This window comes from Dipodomys merriami, unplaced genomic scaffold, assembly GCF_024711535.1.
Source record: "Dipodomys merriami isolate MVZ:Mamm:240054 unplaced genomic scaffold, mDipMer1.0.p SCAF_177, whole genome shotgun sequence".
NCBI lineage: Eukaryota > Metazoa > Chordata > Mammalia > Rodentia > Heteromyidae > Dipodomys > Dipodomys merriami.
The window spans coordinates 662,501-679,256 of NW_027203126.1; the positions used below are offsets into that span (position 1 = coordinate 662,501).

At 53.2% G+C, this 16,756-nt stretch overlaps 1 protein-coding gene across 1 annotated transcript in view; it reads right to left on the bottom strand.

The window, feature by feature from the left end:
• Window positions 1-14,265, bottom strand: part of LOC138829832 (glycolipid transfer protein) — a 19,282-nt gene extending 5,017 nt beyond the window's left edge. Inside the window, exons 1-3 of the mRNA XM_070026374.1 lie at window positions 14,017-14,265; window positions 903-961; window positions 371-504 (exon numbers count right to left, since the gene is read on the bottom strand). Of these exons, the coding sequence (XP_069882475.1) occupies window positions 371-504; window positions 903-961; window positions 14,017-14,119 (296 nt within the window). The 5' untranslated portion in view covers window positions 14,120-14,265. The remainder of the gene's footprint in view (window positions 1-370; window positions 505-902; window positions 962-14,016) is intronic.
• Window positions 14,266-16,756: the final 2,491 nt, after the last annotated feature.

Below are 16,756 nucleotides of genomic sequence, written 5' to 3' on the forward strand. Positions count from 1 at the left end.
CCCTGGGGTTCCTCCCGAAGGCCTGCAGGCCTGGCACAACCCCAGCCTTGCTCTCCCAGTGGGGCTCTTACCTTGAGTGCCCTTCACCCTCAGAACCCGGGGTCCCCGTGAGCCACTCAGCTCTGGCTCTGCGGGTGAGCTCCAGTCTGGGCTCAGTTGGACACCAATACCCACTCCTCACCTTGAGTTCTGACCCCAGGCTCGGATCAGAGCCCTGAGCACTCAGGGTCGGCCTCTGGGTGGCACTGAGAAAGGGCTTGGTCCTCGGGCCAGAAGCGTCTAGGAGCCACGTCCCCCTCCTCTCCCCCCAGGGGGACGGTGCCCCCAAAGTCTCCCGTGAGCCCTCACTGCCCTAGTGGCCCCTCGTTACCTTTTCAGCCACAGCAGCGCCAGTGTGGCCCCCACTTTGGGCCATTCTGCTCCATACATCTCCTTCTCCACCTCCAGAATGTTCTGCAGGGTCCGGAACTTGGCTGGGTCGGTGTCATACACGGCTTTGATTTTCTGAAAACAGAGCATGGGGGTGGGGGGGGTGGGGGGGTAGGTCTCAGCATTGGAAAGGGTGCTTTGCAGACAGCTGCTCTGTATGCTGGATCTTCTGGTTCCCAAGAGACCACGGCCAGGGACAAGATTTCTCCTAATGACAACTACCCCGGTGTTCGCACTTCAACAGCCACCATGGACTTGGGTGTGCAGGTGGAGCAGAGGTTCCCAGCCAGGCTGGGCCCAGACAGCTCACTCATGCTGTCCTGGAGACCCCCCCCCCAGGACCCCCTCCCGGCCCCCAAGGATCAAGCCACGCCCCCTTTGTCTCCTCCCCCTTCCTGAGGCGGGGGCGGGGCAGGGGGCCTCTGATCCCTGCCGTGGAGGGCTGGGCTACATTCCATGGGCCAAGTGCTCACCGTGATGTTGCCGCTGATGTCCGCCTTGATGGGCATGAACACCGGGGAGCCCAGGCAATCTAGGGAGAGAAGAAGAAGAGATTTCAATTCCCAACAAGGCTGACATTCAGATATGATGCAGATGTCACCAAGGGCTGAGGAGGACCTGGGAGTGGCTCACTTGGTGAGTTTAGGGGGCCGGGCAGAGCTGTGGGAGCCTGGGAGGTACTGAGCTCCAAGAGCAGACCTTGTCAGAGCCTTAGATGCAAGCGGAACATCTCCCTGAGGTGATAGTCTCCACTCTCGGTGTGAGCGCTGTCCCCACATGGACCTGGGCTAGACTCCTAGCTCCGTCCACACTGGCAGGGTGGGCTTAGGGTTATTTGTTCCGCTTTCCGGCCCTCACAGGGGTGTGACGCCGAACACTGTGCCAGGCCCCATGTCAGGGAATGTGGCCTAAGAGGTGACACCTTCAGCTGATGACATGGGACGCTGGCCTCCACACCCAGTGCCTACCTGTCCTCTTCCTCCTGGCGGGCTTTCCCGGGACAGGGACAGCAAGGCAGCCAAAGCTCCTGGTAGAGGGCTGGGCGCCGAGGGAGCAAACACACTGGGGCTGGGCTGTTCCTGTCCCCCTCCCTGTCCTCTGTTGAGCCCACAGAAGTGGGGGCCAGGTCCCCACTGCGGGCTGTCAAAGGGTACCAAACCACACCCACAGGAGGGAGCCGCGGCCGCCAGTGGGCCAGGCAAGGCCTCTGTGCCAGCTGGCCACAGGTGGGTGTGGGAGCTGGCGGAGGACCTTCTGCAGGCCTGATTCCAGCCAAGGACCCAGCACACCTGGCCAGCCATCTGGAACATTCTACCTGCAGCTGTGAAGACGTACATGGAGGATGCAGCATTAGATGCTTTAAGTGAGCACCCACAGTGTAACGGGAAGAAGGTTCGGGTCACCTCCCTGGACCTGCTTCCTCCTGTGTGAGATGGGGCGGAGGGCTGTCACAGGAATTAGAAATAGTGCAGCAGCTGGGTGTGCACGCCTGTGATCCCAACACCGGGGAGGCTGAGGCAGAAGGATGGAGCGTTTGAGGCCAGCCTGGGCTGCACAGTGAGACTCCGTTTCAAAGAAAAAATAGGCTAGCCAGGAGCCAGTGGTCCACACCTTCAATCCTAGCTACTCGGAAGGCTGAGAGAGCCAGTGGTCCACACCTTCAATCCTAGCTGGGAATTGTCATTCAAAGTCAGCCCCGGCAATTAAGTCTGTGAGACACTTATCTTCAGTTAGCTACCAAAAAGCCAGAAATGGAGCTGTGGCTCAAAGTGCTAGCTTTGAGTGCAAAAAGCTCAGGGACAGTGCCTAGGCCTGGAGTTCAAGCCCCAGAACTAGCAAAAGAAAAGGGGAAGGAGAGGGAAGGAGAGAGAAGGAGGATGGGGAGGAGAAGGAAAGGGAAGGGCAGAGGAGGGGAGGGGCAGGGAAGTAGTGTTCCGAGGTTGTGAGCACATCTCAGTGGCAGAGCGCATGCTTGCTGGGCCTAAGGCTCTGAACGCAACACATCAGAGCCGCTTAGCAGTGAGTGCTGGTGATAGTGAACCTTATGACTTCCTGTTTTTCCTAGGATCTGGCAAATACCCCCAGAACCTCTGCCAACGGCCAATCACCCTTGACCTGTACCCCCGACCCTCCGTGACAGCCTGGGCTGGTCTGAGCGCAGGGCCCTCCTGCCTCGGCCTCCTGAGGGCTGGGATGGCAAGGGTGAATGAACCCAATGCTCAGCTGACTCTCCTTAAGGCCCCTTGTGGGGGCTGGGCTGCTGCTGTACCCTGCCAAGCCAGCAGCGTGCAAAGCCAGCCCAGGCTGGAAAGTCTGGGAGACACTGATCGCCAACTAATCAGCAAAAAGCCAGACGTAGAGCTGTGGCTCAAGTGGTAGAGGGCTAGCTGTGAGTAAAAAAAACTAAGGGACAGCACCTAGGTCCTGCCCCTCAGTACAGCAAGTACAAAGATTAACCTTGGCTTAGTGGGCAGATGGAGGGTGGGCAGGCCAGCAAAATGACCATGGAGGGATTAAGTGGGAGGTGGCAAATATTTGCTGTCGTTCTTTCTCCTTTCCTGGATATCTGAAATTATCACAATTTTCATGAAATCCCTGCTCATAAAGCTACTCTTCCTCTTCCTCCTCCTCCTCCTTTGTGACACTACTGGGGCTTGAACTCAGCGTCTGGCATTTGTGCTTGGCTTTGTAACTTGAGGCTGGTACTCTACCATGTGAGCCACAGCTGGAGTCCAGCTTTCTGCTGGGTAACTGGAGGTAAGAGTTTCACAGCCTCTTCTGCACAGGCTGTCACTGAATTGTGATCCTCCGATCTCAGCCTCCTGAGTAGCTGGCCTACTTCTCTTTACTTTCCTCCAAGTTCACCCACTGCTCCAGCCTAGTGTGGAATGCCCAGGGGCTGTCCTCTAAGAGCCACACAGGGACCAGGTGGCCTTGGCTGCCCGCTGCGCCGGCGCCCCACGCAGCACCCCTGGGCAGCGATCGAGAATGTTCTCTCAGAGTGCCACCCCTGCAGGTTCCATTCCATCCAACCAGGCAAAGGGGCCTGGGCCTCAGTTTCCCTGCCTGTAAAAAGGGAATCCTAGGGAAGGAGGAAAGGGATAGTGCGCAGAGCAAATGCTCCATCAGCCTCTCTGGGCTGATCTTCACCCCCAGCCTCCAAAGCGGACATGGGAACCCCAGGCTCAGTGGCTGGGCACGGACAGCCAGGTTTATTAGCTTTCCTCCAAGGCTTCTGGTCACTCCCTGTGCTTTTCAGAGATGCAGAAAAAGATTCCTGGCTTCCTTGGCTCTGGAACGGGCTGGATGTAGTTCTGTGTGGCTCCGCCCAGGAGCCAGGAGAAAGATGTTTTGTTTGGGTTCTCCTGACAGGGCGCTCTGAGGGTCATGAGGCCACCCTGGTCGGCAGGCGCTGGGCCCCACAGCAGTGGTCATTGTGTACTATACGGAGGCCCCATAGGGGCCAGAGCTTCTGTGCCACTGCCCCGGACAGGGTGAGGGCTGCAGGATGCTTCTGGCAAAGCGGAGAGAGGGTGACAACGACCAGAGGTGCGGCTGGCAGGAATGGGGTTTCAGTGTGCACTGAGGCAGCTGAAGGCAGACTGTGAGCGTGGGGAAGAGCCTAGTGCTCTAGACCAGCAGGTGCCGGGTTCGAATCTAAGCTAAGTGATTTGCTCCTGCAGGCGTGAGTCCCTCATGTCTACAGCCCAGAAGCGCTCCACATGTATGCGGTCTGCACAGCTGTCAGCCGCCAAGGCCTTCTGTGTGTCCGGCATGAGAACCCAGGACTCAGAAGTCACCAGACTTAGCCAGAGCCACACAAGTGCCAGGAGCCCAAACACAACCAGAGAGCCAAGGCGGGTCCCACATCTCCCTTTCTAGAACATTTCCACCTGTTCACGTGACCCCAAGGAAAAAAAACGAGAGACCTCTGATGGAGAACCCCAGGGCAAGCACGTGGTGGTGGCCTTGCTAACAGCTCCCACTTGGGCTTGCTTGTGCTGAGTGCTGAGTGCTGAGTTCTGGGTGCTGGGCAGAGTCTCAAGCAGCTTATGCCCCCCTTTCCTTTCCCACAGAACCCAGCCCCAAAACTACCTTTCCAGTTTTACCAGTTTTCCAGATTTGTTTTGCTAACTGACAGCAAACAGACTCTTTTATACATCTGGACAGACCTGTCTACCTGGAGGGAGAAGGAGGAGAGGAAAGGAGGAAGCCAGGGAGGGAGGGAGGGCAGGCATCAGAGTGTTTCTCTAGTTCATCATCTAACCTCCAGGGAGAAAGGAAGCTGTTATTAAAGAGATAAAAATCAGATAAGATCCCACCATCTTATTTCATAGGGCTAGACTGCACTTGTGCACACAGTTTATGTGCAGTATGGCTCTAGCTACCCAGAACTGGTCAATGACCCTCTCTGCTTAGCAGAAGCTTTTTGCTAAGGATGTTATTCATCCTAGAAGACATAGTGGAAGAGAGAAAATTGATTATAAAATCCACAGTCTTGGGCTGGGAACGTGGCTTAGCGGTAGAGTGCTTGCCTACCTAGCATGCATGAATCCCTGGTTTTGATTCCTCAGAAAAGGCTGGAAGTGGCACTGTGGTTCAAGTGGTAGAGTGCTAGCCTTGAGCAAAAGCTCAAAGACAGTGCTCAGGCCTTGAATTCAAGCCCTAGGACAGGCAAATAAATAAATCCAGAGTCTTTCTGTATGGGGCAGGGAGAAAATCCCACTACAAAAGCCCAGTAACCAAGTGGGACAAGAAATAGACTTTGTGCTGGGAAGGTGGCTCAGTGGTAAAGCACTTGCCTTGCATGCCTGAGGCCCTGGGTTTGATTCCTCAGCACCACATAAGCAAAAAGAAAAAAAGCCAGAAGTGGCACTGTGGCTCAAGTGGTAGAGCGCTAGCCTTGAGCTGAAGAGCTGAGGGACAGCGCCCAGGCCCAGAGTTCAGGCCCCACGACTGGACCCAAAAAAAAAAAAAGAAAGAAAGAAATAGACTTTGTGTAACAAATGTAATAAAGATTATCCTTAATATGTAGAGTGCTTACAAATCAATAAGAAAAATAGCTCTATAGGGCTGGGAAGGTGACTCAGTGGTAGAGCACTTGCCTTGCATGCATGAGGCCCTGGGTTCGATTCCTCAGCACCACATAAAAAGAAAAAAGCTGGAAGTGGCGCTGTGGCTCAAGTGGTAGAGCACTAGCCTTGAGCTGAAGAGCTGAGGGACAGCGCCCAGGCTGAGTTCAGGCCCCACAACTGGACCCAAAAAAAAAAAAAAAAAGCTCTATAGAACATTGAGCAATTCACAGATGAAAAGATACTTAATCTCCATAAGAAAAAAAAATAAAATTTAAACATGGAAATATCTCCATCTATCAGTTGATTTTATGAATTCATCACAATGTAACACAAATGTCCCTGTGTTTATACTTATTGTAACTTTCTAAAAAGGGTCCACATCGTCAACACAAATTATAGCCTATAATCCTAGCCACTCAGGAGACGGAGATCTGAGGATCACGGTTCAAAGCCAGCCTGTGCAGGAAAGTCCATGAGATTTATCTTCAGTGAACCACCAGAAAACCAGATGTGGCACTGTGGCTCAAGTGGTAGAGCGCTAATTTTGAGCAAAAGAACTCAGAGACAGCCTCACAACCCCCCCCAACCCCCCCAAAAAGAGTAAATTATTAGGATAGGGGAGTGGCACGGTGATGGAGTATTCCCTAGTTGGCGTGACGCCCTGTACCTCATATGTATACCCAGGCATACATACAAACAGACGTATGAATTGTTTCAGGCTGACTCAGAGATGCCCAGGCCCCCTCCAGCTTTCCCCCTAGGCTGGACATGGCTTGTCTTCAGGTTTCTTAGGGTTTGGGCAGCATGTGGGCTTGCACTCACTACTTTGTTCTACCACTTCAAACCATAATAGTGCTTTCCTTTCCCCTCCGTTCTTCTTTGTTTGTTTGTTGTTGGTCATGAGGCCTGAACTCTGGGCCTGAGCGCTGTCCCTCAGCTCTTCAGCTCAAGACTAGTGCTCTACCACTTGAGCCACAGCACCACTTCTGGCTTTTTTCTTTTTGCTTATGTGGTGCTGAGGAATCGAACCCAGGGCCTCATGCATGCAAGGCAAGCATTCTACCACTGAGCCACCTTCCCAGCCCACTTTCCCACCCCCTCAGTTCTTTAGCTGGTCTCAGACTATGATCTTCCTAGCTCTACCTTCCAAGGACTGGGATTACGGGTGGGCACCATCACACCTTGTCTTTGTACACACACACACACACACACACACACACACAGGGCACCATCACACCTTGTCTTTGTACACACACACACACACACACAATGTACTTTGATGGCTACTTCTTCCTGCCCTGGCCACAGTGCTCTGACTCTGTCACTATGACTTGCTAAGTAAAAGGCATTCCAGCACCAAGCAAGGCATTTGCGCATGTCCTCTTGGACAACTCCAGCTGGACAGGAGCCATGCAGCGCCTCCTGCCTGGACCTCTGCCACCGCTCAGAAGGGTGACTCTGCCCAGAAAGCAGAATTCCCCAGCAACCACCATGTGTGCCTGCACAAGACTCGTTTCCTCTTTCCTCTCTCTTTTAGTGTGTGCCATACTAGGGTCTGGATGCTGTCCCTTACCTTTTCCCCCTCCTCTACCACTTGAGCCACCACACCTCCACTTTAAGCTTTTTCCCCATTGATTAACTGGAGATAAGAATCTCCTGGACTCTCCTGCCTGGGCTGGCTTCAAACCATATCCCTCAAATCTCAGCCTCCTCAGTTAGGATTATAGGCCTACGAGGCTGGAGCCTAGCTCATTTCCTCTTTCCACAGCCTCCTCAGCGTTGGAGAGTTACCCATCATGCTCAGCAAGCCCACAGCCCAGCTAGCCGCAGCCCAGTGGCAGGTAGAACCTGCTAGCATTCTTGAGGTCCTGGGTGCCACCCTCAGTATTGAAAGAAGAAAAGAACACAGCACACATCTGGAAATTTCCATTCTGGCTGCCCCCCACAAGGCCTTCATCTTTCAGGTGATGTCTGCACTGTTGAGTAACAGGTACAGACTCACCCTGCCCTAGTCCACCCTCCCTTTTCATCTCAGGAAGAATCTTCATTCAGGAACAAAATGCTAAACCGGGTGTGGTGGCACAGGCCTGTAATCCCAGCACTGGGGAAGTCTGGACAGGGGGATTATGAGTTGGAGGTGGGCCCAGCTCAAACAACCAGCAGAAGACACCTGACATATATTTGCCTTGTGAGACGTACAGCTTCAGTTTCAGCCTGCGTGAGTCAGGACAAGAACAGATCTAACTAGCCCAACCCAAAAAAAAATTTCCAAAAAGGAGTGACAGCATGTCTGTCACCACTGCTGATGCCATTGTTTTCCTAGGTGGATGATGAAGTTCAGTAATTAGGCACCCAGGGCAGATTAACTTTACAGGTCCTAGGTTACAAGGATCACAATGGAAGTTCTCAAATTCCAGCCAGGGGGAAATAAATCATTTATCCATCTGGGGGTTGGTGCTGTCACAGGTCGGGTGGCAATCGGGCCTGTTTTGAAGAGCACTGAGGTTCTTACTGCCTAAAAATAGGCACCAATGCTTACCAAATAATTCAAATTATTGTCTTAAAAAGTGACCCCCTCGACCTGCCAACCACTGACGACAGTTACCACCTTTGGCAAAATCCAGGCTGGAATGGAGAGGGCCACAGGGACACCAGTCCTCTTCACCTGCTGTGTGGCCTGGGAGAACTTAGTTAACTTCTCTGCACTGCAGCTCCTTTGTTTGTGAAGTGAGGCTGCTAATGACTTGGCCTCAGGGCTTACAGTGATGTTTAGGTGAGATGTGTAAGCAAATAGATGAGGGCAATTAAGGACACCCAGGTGAAGTGCTTATTTGAACAGAAGCTGTTATTATTTGTATGCTAATTATTATATATGATATCATCACCATCATCGCTATCTTTCCCAATAGGCAAAGCGGGTCTTTAGAGAAGAAAACCAGAAGATGACCAAGAAAGCAAAGCCGATGTGGAGGGGGTGAGGAAGAGCAGAAGGAAAAAGAGGAAGAAGAAGAAGCCAAAGGAGAAAGAAAGGAAGGGAAAGAAGGAATAGAAGAGCTTTGGAACTCTAGATGCCAGTGGCTCCAGTCTGTAATCTTAGCTACTCAGGAGGCTGAGATCTGAGGATCACTGTTCACAGTCAATCTGAGCAGGCAAGTCCATGAAAACTGTTCATCTCTAATTCACCACCCAAAAGCTGGAAGTGGAGCTGCGGTTCAAGTAGTAAAGCACTGGCCTTGAGTAGAGAAAGCTAAGGGACAGTGCCCTGGCCCTGAATTCAAGGTGTGTACACATGTGCGTGTGCGTGCAACACACACACACACATACACACACACCATCTCAGAGTAGTGAAGTTAAGTTAGGACCTGGGGCAAGCAGGATCACTGTGGAATCATGAGCTGCAGAGGTTTGGTAGGAGCCAGTGAGACTCAAGATACACTTAACACTATGGAGTGGGGGGAAGGGGGGGAGGGGGGGAGACTGGCTTTGATCTAAGAAGCACTGTGGGAATGTAACAAAAGGAAGTAGCATTCAGCTGCAACAATGAAACCCAAGCCCTTAGACCTTTCATTTCCACCCTAAGCTCACTGAAATAAGCACATTTTTTTGCCAGGCAACTTCCGGTCCCTTCCCTACTCCCCCATCTCCAAACTCAGCCACCCCAGAGGGCCAGAGCTGACCCTCTGATCGCCCCCACACCCATACAGGGCTGCACCTGCTTCAGAGCCCAGAGGATGGCTTAAACAAATCTCTTCACCTCTCTGAAGCCGTCAGTGCCGGGCTGCGACTTCACCCCTGCCTTCCCTCTGGTGCTCTCCAGCAAGAGAAGTCAGAGCCTAGGCCTGACCTCACACCAGGACTTCCCTGAACACTAAAGGATCTAATTGCCGTCAGCAGGGGACGGGCGCCAGCAGGCACCGGGGTCCCATCCACGCTGGCCCTCAGATGCTACAAACGACAGCTCTGGTGCGATTCTGCTGGAAGCAGCCAGCAGCTGGCCCTGAGCCCTGGCAGTGTGTCATCCAGACTCAGAGGTGGCTTCCTTTTGGCAGACCCATGTCCCAAAGGCTGTGTGACAACAAGATGCCCCTTTTAGAGCTCTCTCCTGCCTGGGCAAAGAGGGGGTGACTCCAGGCACTAAGCACCCACACCACCCTAGATCACCTCCACGGATCCTCCCGGGAGGCTGTGCTTCTTCCATTCACAATTGGGACTGCAGGCTCAGAGAGGGCAAGGACTTATGCATGGACACACAGCATCCCCAGCTCCCCACAGGACTCAAGCTTGGGCTGGTCGGGCTGGCTCAGCTTGATACAAATGCCTGTGTTTCTTCCCACTCATCTGTCCCAGGTGTTCTGGTCATGGATACCAGAGGAAGATGGAGTCACAGTGGTGTCTTCCCCCTGCACCTCAAACACAGACTGACAGGAAAATGCAAGGTAACCATGGCAGCTCTCCCCCAGGTTCCCTGATTTCAAGGTGGAAAGCAACCATTCTCAATGACATCTCATTGACTCCTTCTCTGCCTGCCAGTTGTCAGTGCTTTAGAAGGGCTGCAAAACTCATCTAAGGGGTGGGGGTGGGGGGCGGAGGAGGGGGACGAGGAGGGGAGGGGTGGAGGGAGAGAAAGCAAGGCCTCACCAAAGCCAATCTTGCAAACTGATCAGTAGGGTGCGATCCAATTACTGGGTCAAGGGAGAGAAAGCAGAGGGAGAAAGGGTTGGCCTTGAAGCGGATGTGGCAGAACCTGCACAACTGGAGAGAGATTCAGGCTAGAGATAGAGGACAGGCAAAGCCCAGCAGAGATGTTCCAAACCGGACAAGCAGGAGGCTGACTTGCGACCCACACCCACTACAGCACAAAGAACCAGCATTCACCAAGCCCAACCAACTAGGTTACAAACCGCACCCTACAAAGGTTTAAGAATCGGGGCTTGTTCTAGCCGATAAAAAGACTGCACACCCTTGAGCCCAATAACTGCACTTCTAAAACAAATAAAGTTCCGAAGAATTGTGCACAGAAATTGTGCACAAAAACAAAACAAAACAACCAAAACAGGCAGCAATTTGAGTGTCTAACAGTAGTGGATCAGTTAAATAAACATGGTCCAGCTGGGTACTGTGGCTCATACCTGTAATCCTAGCTACTTGGAGGCTGAGATCTGAGGATCATAGTTCAAAGCCAGCCCGGGCAGGAAAGTCTGTGAGACTCTTATCTCCAATGAGCCACCAAAAACTGGAAGTGGTGCTATGGCTCAAAGTGGTATCTAGCCTTGAGCTGAAGAGCTCAGGGACAGTGCTCAGGCCCAGAGTTCAAGCCCTACAACTGACAAAAAAAATAAATAAATAAATAAAAGAGATTATGGGAATGACGGATACCAGTGACTCTCGTCTGTAATCCTTATTTACTCAGGAGGTTGAGATGAGGATCAATCTTCAAAGCCAGCACACGGAAGGATAGTCCATGACACTTTTATCTCCAATTATCACCAAAAAGCTGGAAGTGGAGATGTGGTTCAAGTGGTAGAGCACCAGTCTTGAGTGAAAAAAATAAGGGGACGGTACCCAAGCCTTAAGTTCAAGCCCCAGTACTGGTATACACGTGTACACATACACACACGTGTACACACACATGTGTACACACACACAGTTGATGGTAGGACTAAGTGGATGCACATGCAGTACTAAGCACACAGTAAGTGTTCAATAAATGGCTGGCATCAGTTAGTTTTGCATAATTTTCCTTCCATGACTAAACCTTCCTTGCAGAATTAAATTTTTTAAAGACACAGATTTCAGCCACATTGGGGTGGGGGGAGAAGGGAGGGAGACAGAAAGAGAGAGAGAGAGAATATGAATCAGAGCTGACTTTGCTTCCCTGGAGATAATTCTGGGGTAACATCTTGGAGGGTAGCAATCAGGAATGCACAACATCTTATGACATACCTGGCAGCAGCCTCCCATCCCCCCACAAATGACCCCCAAGCCACACACACTGCCCGGGTCATGTTGGTGAGCAGCTGCTTCCCAGATAGAGACTAGAATCCTTCCCTGCCAGCAGGGAAGAACTTTCCCCAAACCCCAGCGGCAAACCCTCCAGAGAAAGTTTTCTGCGGAAGAGCACAGCTCACCACGGATTAGCACTTTCCTTTTTCTTTTTATCTAGTTTATGTTAAGAAGCATCCTCTTCAGTGAGCAGTGAATGGCTCTGGTGGGCAGAGACAGGGCCACCGGCTGTTCAGTCCTTTGTGGTCCAAGCCCACTGGTGGCTTCTGTGTGAATGGAGCTTCTGTCCAGAGCTGTGACAGCCCACAGCACAGCATGGCAGCAGAGACAAGGGTCTTTTGAGACCAGGGGAGGGAGGGCAGAGGTGCTCCTCTGTGCTGGCTCCAGCCACCACCTCCCCCTTTCCTGCCCAACCAGCCAGACCACTGCACCTGGAGTGTGCCCCAGGAAGAAGAGCCACAGGGCCCAACCTGCATCTCCCAGCTCAGACTCACTGCTGGCGCTGAGGCTGAGCAGTCTCTGTGGTGGTGATGGGTGGGGGCTGCCCTGTGCATTGTAGGACATTTAGGAGGAACCTCGATTGTACCCCTTGAGTTATGGCCAAGAAAAAAACAATGTCCCCTGACATTGCTAGACGTCACCTAAGGGACCAAACTACCCTCAGTTGAGAGTCAGTGGTTTAAACAGAATGTAAATCCGGGTCCCGAGCAAGGTGGCTATGCCTGCCACAGTTCATACCACCAAAGAGGAAACAACAAAACAAGAAAAGAATCAACCTCGGTGCTAAAACCACTACAACCAGAAGCAGTATTATCTCAAGCTTGAAATACTGATAATAAGCAAGGGCTGTAGACACAGTATTGACTGAGCACCTACTATGTGCCAGGCTACTGAGAGCACAGTGATAGATGTGAAAGGTTGAGACCCACTTTCGGTCAGGTGGCTGCCTGGGCTGGAGACTCATCCAGACCAGGCAAGTCACTCAGCCCGTTCAGCACTGGTTAATCATCTACTGTGAGAAGGAAGCAAAACTGGATCCAGGACTTACAGCTATAAAGCCGTAAAGCCGTCCCCTCACAGCCACACACATCACGGGGATCAGCATCCCCATTTCACAGATGGGGACCCTGAGGCTCAGAGGTGGAGGAGGAAATAAATCTAGGCTAGAGCTAGGCAGAACTGCACACTTCTGTGGGAACAACTGCTCCCAACCAGCTCTGGGAATGACTGGCTGGGTAGCAGATCTCTTCAGTCCAAGTCTGCCCCTTTGTGGGTTTTGGCTGGACTCTGTCCCGGGGACTGAGGTCTTTCTGCAATATGGCTGAGTACAACAGCAGGGCGGGGCTCTGGGAGAGTTCCCCAGAGAAGAAAGCAAGGCTCAGGTTGCACTCTTTATGGACCGAAAGGCAAAGGGCAGATGTCATTGGCTTCCCTTCCCATTTTCCATGGAGGACCTGGACTGAGCTGGACTGGGAGGGAAGCGGGGGAGGAAGAGCTGTCTTGGGCTTAGGAATCACCTTCCCAGAGGTCAGATGACCTCCTTTGACATATAAGCAGGGAGGGGGGCGTGTTTTCTGCGTGTGTATGTCTGTGCTGGTCCTGGGGCTTGAACTCACCACCCGGTGCTGTCCCTTAGCTTTTTCACTCAAGGCTGGCATGGTACCACTTGCGCTACAGCTCCACTTCTGGCTTTTTGGTGGTTCACTAGAGATAAGCGTTTCAGGCACTTTCCTGCCCCAGCTGCCTTCCAACTGTGACCCTCAGATCTCAAGTCTCCTGAGTAGCTAAGCCTAAGGAGTGAGCCACCAGCGCCCAGCAAGGGTTTTTCTCTTTCGAAGCACAAGGTGCCAAGATGCCAATATCTGACAGTCACCCCATAAAGCAGCCCCTCGGATCCTCACGCAGAATCTCAGCCTAAATGGAGGAAATAGTTTTCAGTAACTTCCCCTGGCGTTTTGCAACTTGTCGCCAAAATCCCCTTCCCTGCCTGCCTCCTCCGGAGAGGTGCACTTTTGTGGGGAGAGGGGGTGTCTTTGATCCGGAATATGCAGCAGGATTGAAGGAGAGACTCTGGGTCCCTGAGAGAGAGACTGGATGGGTCAAGCAAGGGATGGTTTACTCGTCTTTAAAGAAGGTGGGGTGAGGGATGCTGGCCTTTGGGGGAGAGGCAGGAAGTTTGGGGGGAGGCGGAGGACCCGGGGTCCCCAGGCGGTGATGCAAGAGGAAGGGACTTTGCGGGGGGGGGGACAGGGGTGATTGGGGTGCAGGAGGGAGCAGCGCATGGCTGGAGTTATCTATCCGAAGGAGCGGGAGGGAGATGGAGGGCGTGGAGGGAAGAGATGGGGAAGGGGGCACGCTCGGAGCGGGGAGAATTTGGGGATGCTCGGAAGGAAGGGGGGGTCTGCGGAGTAGAAACGGGCCTCGGGGGTGTCTGGGGGTGTCCGGGGATCGGGGCTGCAGGCCATCCGCCCCGTTCCTCGAGCCCCCCCTCGCCGTCACCCCGACTTACCGAAGAAGGGCGGCAGGTGGGACACCGCCTCCAGGAAGGGCCCGGTCTCGATCTGCTTGTCCGCGGGCAGCGGCTTCAGCAAGTGCTCGGCCAGCAGCGCCATTTCGGGGTCAAGGCCCGCGGTGATGCCCCAGCCGGCGCCGCGGGCGTCCACGCCGCCCCCCGGGCCGCCGCCGTCAGCGCCGGGGCCGTCACTGCCGCCGGCAGGGAGCTCCTGGGACGCCAGCGTCGCCACTTCCGCCTGCCCCGCGCCCCCGTGGCTGAGCGCTCAGCGCCGCCCGCCGGCCGGAGCGCCTAAGCTATCCGGAGCCCCGCCCCGCCCTTCCGGCAGCGTCCAATCCGTGCCAGGCTTTGCGCCATCCCGTCCAACCCGAGCCCATCTCTGGAGGTTCTCTGCTCTGCTATTGGCCGAGGGGCGGGGCGACGTGAAAGCCCGCGACTTGCGAAGGTCCGCCCCGCTGAGCCGCTCCCAGGTGAGATTTTCCCAGGCGCCTCGCGCCGCCCTCGGCTTCGACCCCAACCCGGGCGGGGCGGCTCCGCTCGGGAGGCGCGCTCGCGGACCAGCCCCTCGCCATCCAGGTTCCAGCCCAGCCCCGCCAGCGCTCCTCAGGACCTCCTGCTTCCTTCAAAACAGCCTGTCCTGCCGGGCGCTCTGGCCTCCCTCCAGTCAGCCTAGCTACTCAGGAGGCTGAGTTCTGAGGATCGCAGTTCGAAACCAGCCTGGGCAAGAAAATCCGTGAGACTCCTATCTCCAATGAACCACCAAAAAGCCAAAGAAGTAGAACTCTGGCCCAAGTGGTAGTGGCCAAAAAGCTCAGGGACAACACCCAGGCCCTGAGTTCACCAAACTGACTGTCATCCATCAGACCCTAGTTGATCTTGTCCTTCAAGGACGCTCCATTGCTTGATTCTTCGCTCTCAATCATTTCTAGCTGTTGGGCACTGTCTAACTGGACAGCTCTTTCCCCAAATCTGGGGTTACCTGTCCGATTCAGTCCAGTTTATAATCCAACTCCACCAGCCTGTTTCCCAAATACCACTCCAACAATCCAGGAGACATGCTTCCCACCATGTGGGCCTCAAGTCATCGCAGCCCTAACTCACCTAGATGCTTCTGTCCTAAAACCCAAGGCTTTGCTCATCCAAAAATCATTGAGCCTGGGCTGGGAAGGTGGCTCAGTGGTAGAGTGTTTGCCTTGCGTGCATGAGGCCCTGGGTTCAATTCCTCAGCACCACATAAGCAGAGAAAGCTGGAAGTGGCGCAGTGGCTCAAGTGCTAGAGCACTAGCCTTGAACTGAAGAGCTGAGGGACAGTGCCCAGGCCCAGAGTTCAGGCCCCACGACTGACCAAAAATAAATAAATAAATAAATCATTGAGCTTCATACTCATTCTGCAGTAAAATTCATTATGTGTCCGCTAACTGCTACACACTGGGCTTAGTGAGGATGACAGCAAAGTCCAGCCTTGTGGAGCTGATGTTTCAGTGGAGGATACAACATGTAAACAAATGTAAACAAAACACTGGTGGCAAAACAGGGTAAATGAGCCCTGAGCTGGTAACTCACTCTTGTAATCCTGGTTGCTCAGGAACCTGAGATCTGAGGATCATAGTTCAAAGCCAGCCTGGACAGGAAAGTCTGTAAGACTCTTCAATTAACCAGCAAAAACCCAGAAGTGGTGGTGTGGCTCAAGTGTTAGATCCACAGCTGTCAATGAAAAAGCCAAGCAAGAGTTTGAGGCTCTGAGTTCAAATCCCAGTACTCAGTACAAAAACAAACAAACCTCTCAAGGCTGTGAGCTGAGAGAGGCTTCTAGAGTAAAGAGCTAGCATTTATTTGAGCTGAGAAGCCCAAAGAAAAAATAACCAAGCCAAAGATGCAGCAGGAGGTGCATGAGCGAGCAAGAGGCTTATATGGGGAGAACTTGGTGAGCCGGAGCACCACAGGGCCCAGGGGCGGGGATGGATGAGGTAAGCAGAGAGGGATGGGAGTGGAGGCCAGAGAGACAAGTGGGGAGGGGAGAGAGAAGCAAAGAATTTGAGTTTTACATATGACAGATGAGAAATCACTAGTGTCCCAAAAATATCTGCCAAATTTTACTAAATAATTCAAACTGAATCTGTCACGGGGAAGATGAGAGAAGAGATTGGCCTAGACCAAGAGCATGACCCAGGTAGAACCAGGAAGTGACGAGGGCCAGGAGGGACAAAGCCATCATCACATCTTGCACATAACTCAGACTATGACAGGCCCCATCAAGTCCGATCTCCCAATGATAGGAGCACAAACGACCAGCTTTGGCTTGTTCCCACCGCACCCAGCCTCGCTGCCTCCAGCGTCCTACCAAACCATCTCATCTCAGCCTTACCAGCCGAGCCAGTGCCCCGGTGCCAGAAACCCACCCACTTTTCAGACACCAACATCACAGCCCACACAGGGACCTCAGGCACCAGATGACATCCTGATTTCTCAACCTGTTCTATGCCAGTCAAGCTACTCACAAACCATGGCGGATACAAGAAGCATCTGGACTTAGAACATGGGTTTGGTATGTCTCTGGTCTGGGTTCATGATGTGTTTTGAAAGCCACCATCTATCCATTCATCTATTTACCTATCCATTCATCCACCCACCCATCTACCCATCATCTATTCATCCATCCATCCATCCATCCATCCATCCATCCATCCATTCACCTTCCTAACACATTGTAAGTGTTCATTGTAGAGTAGCCTCTTGC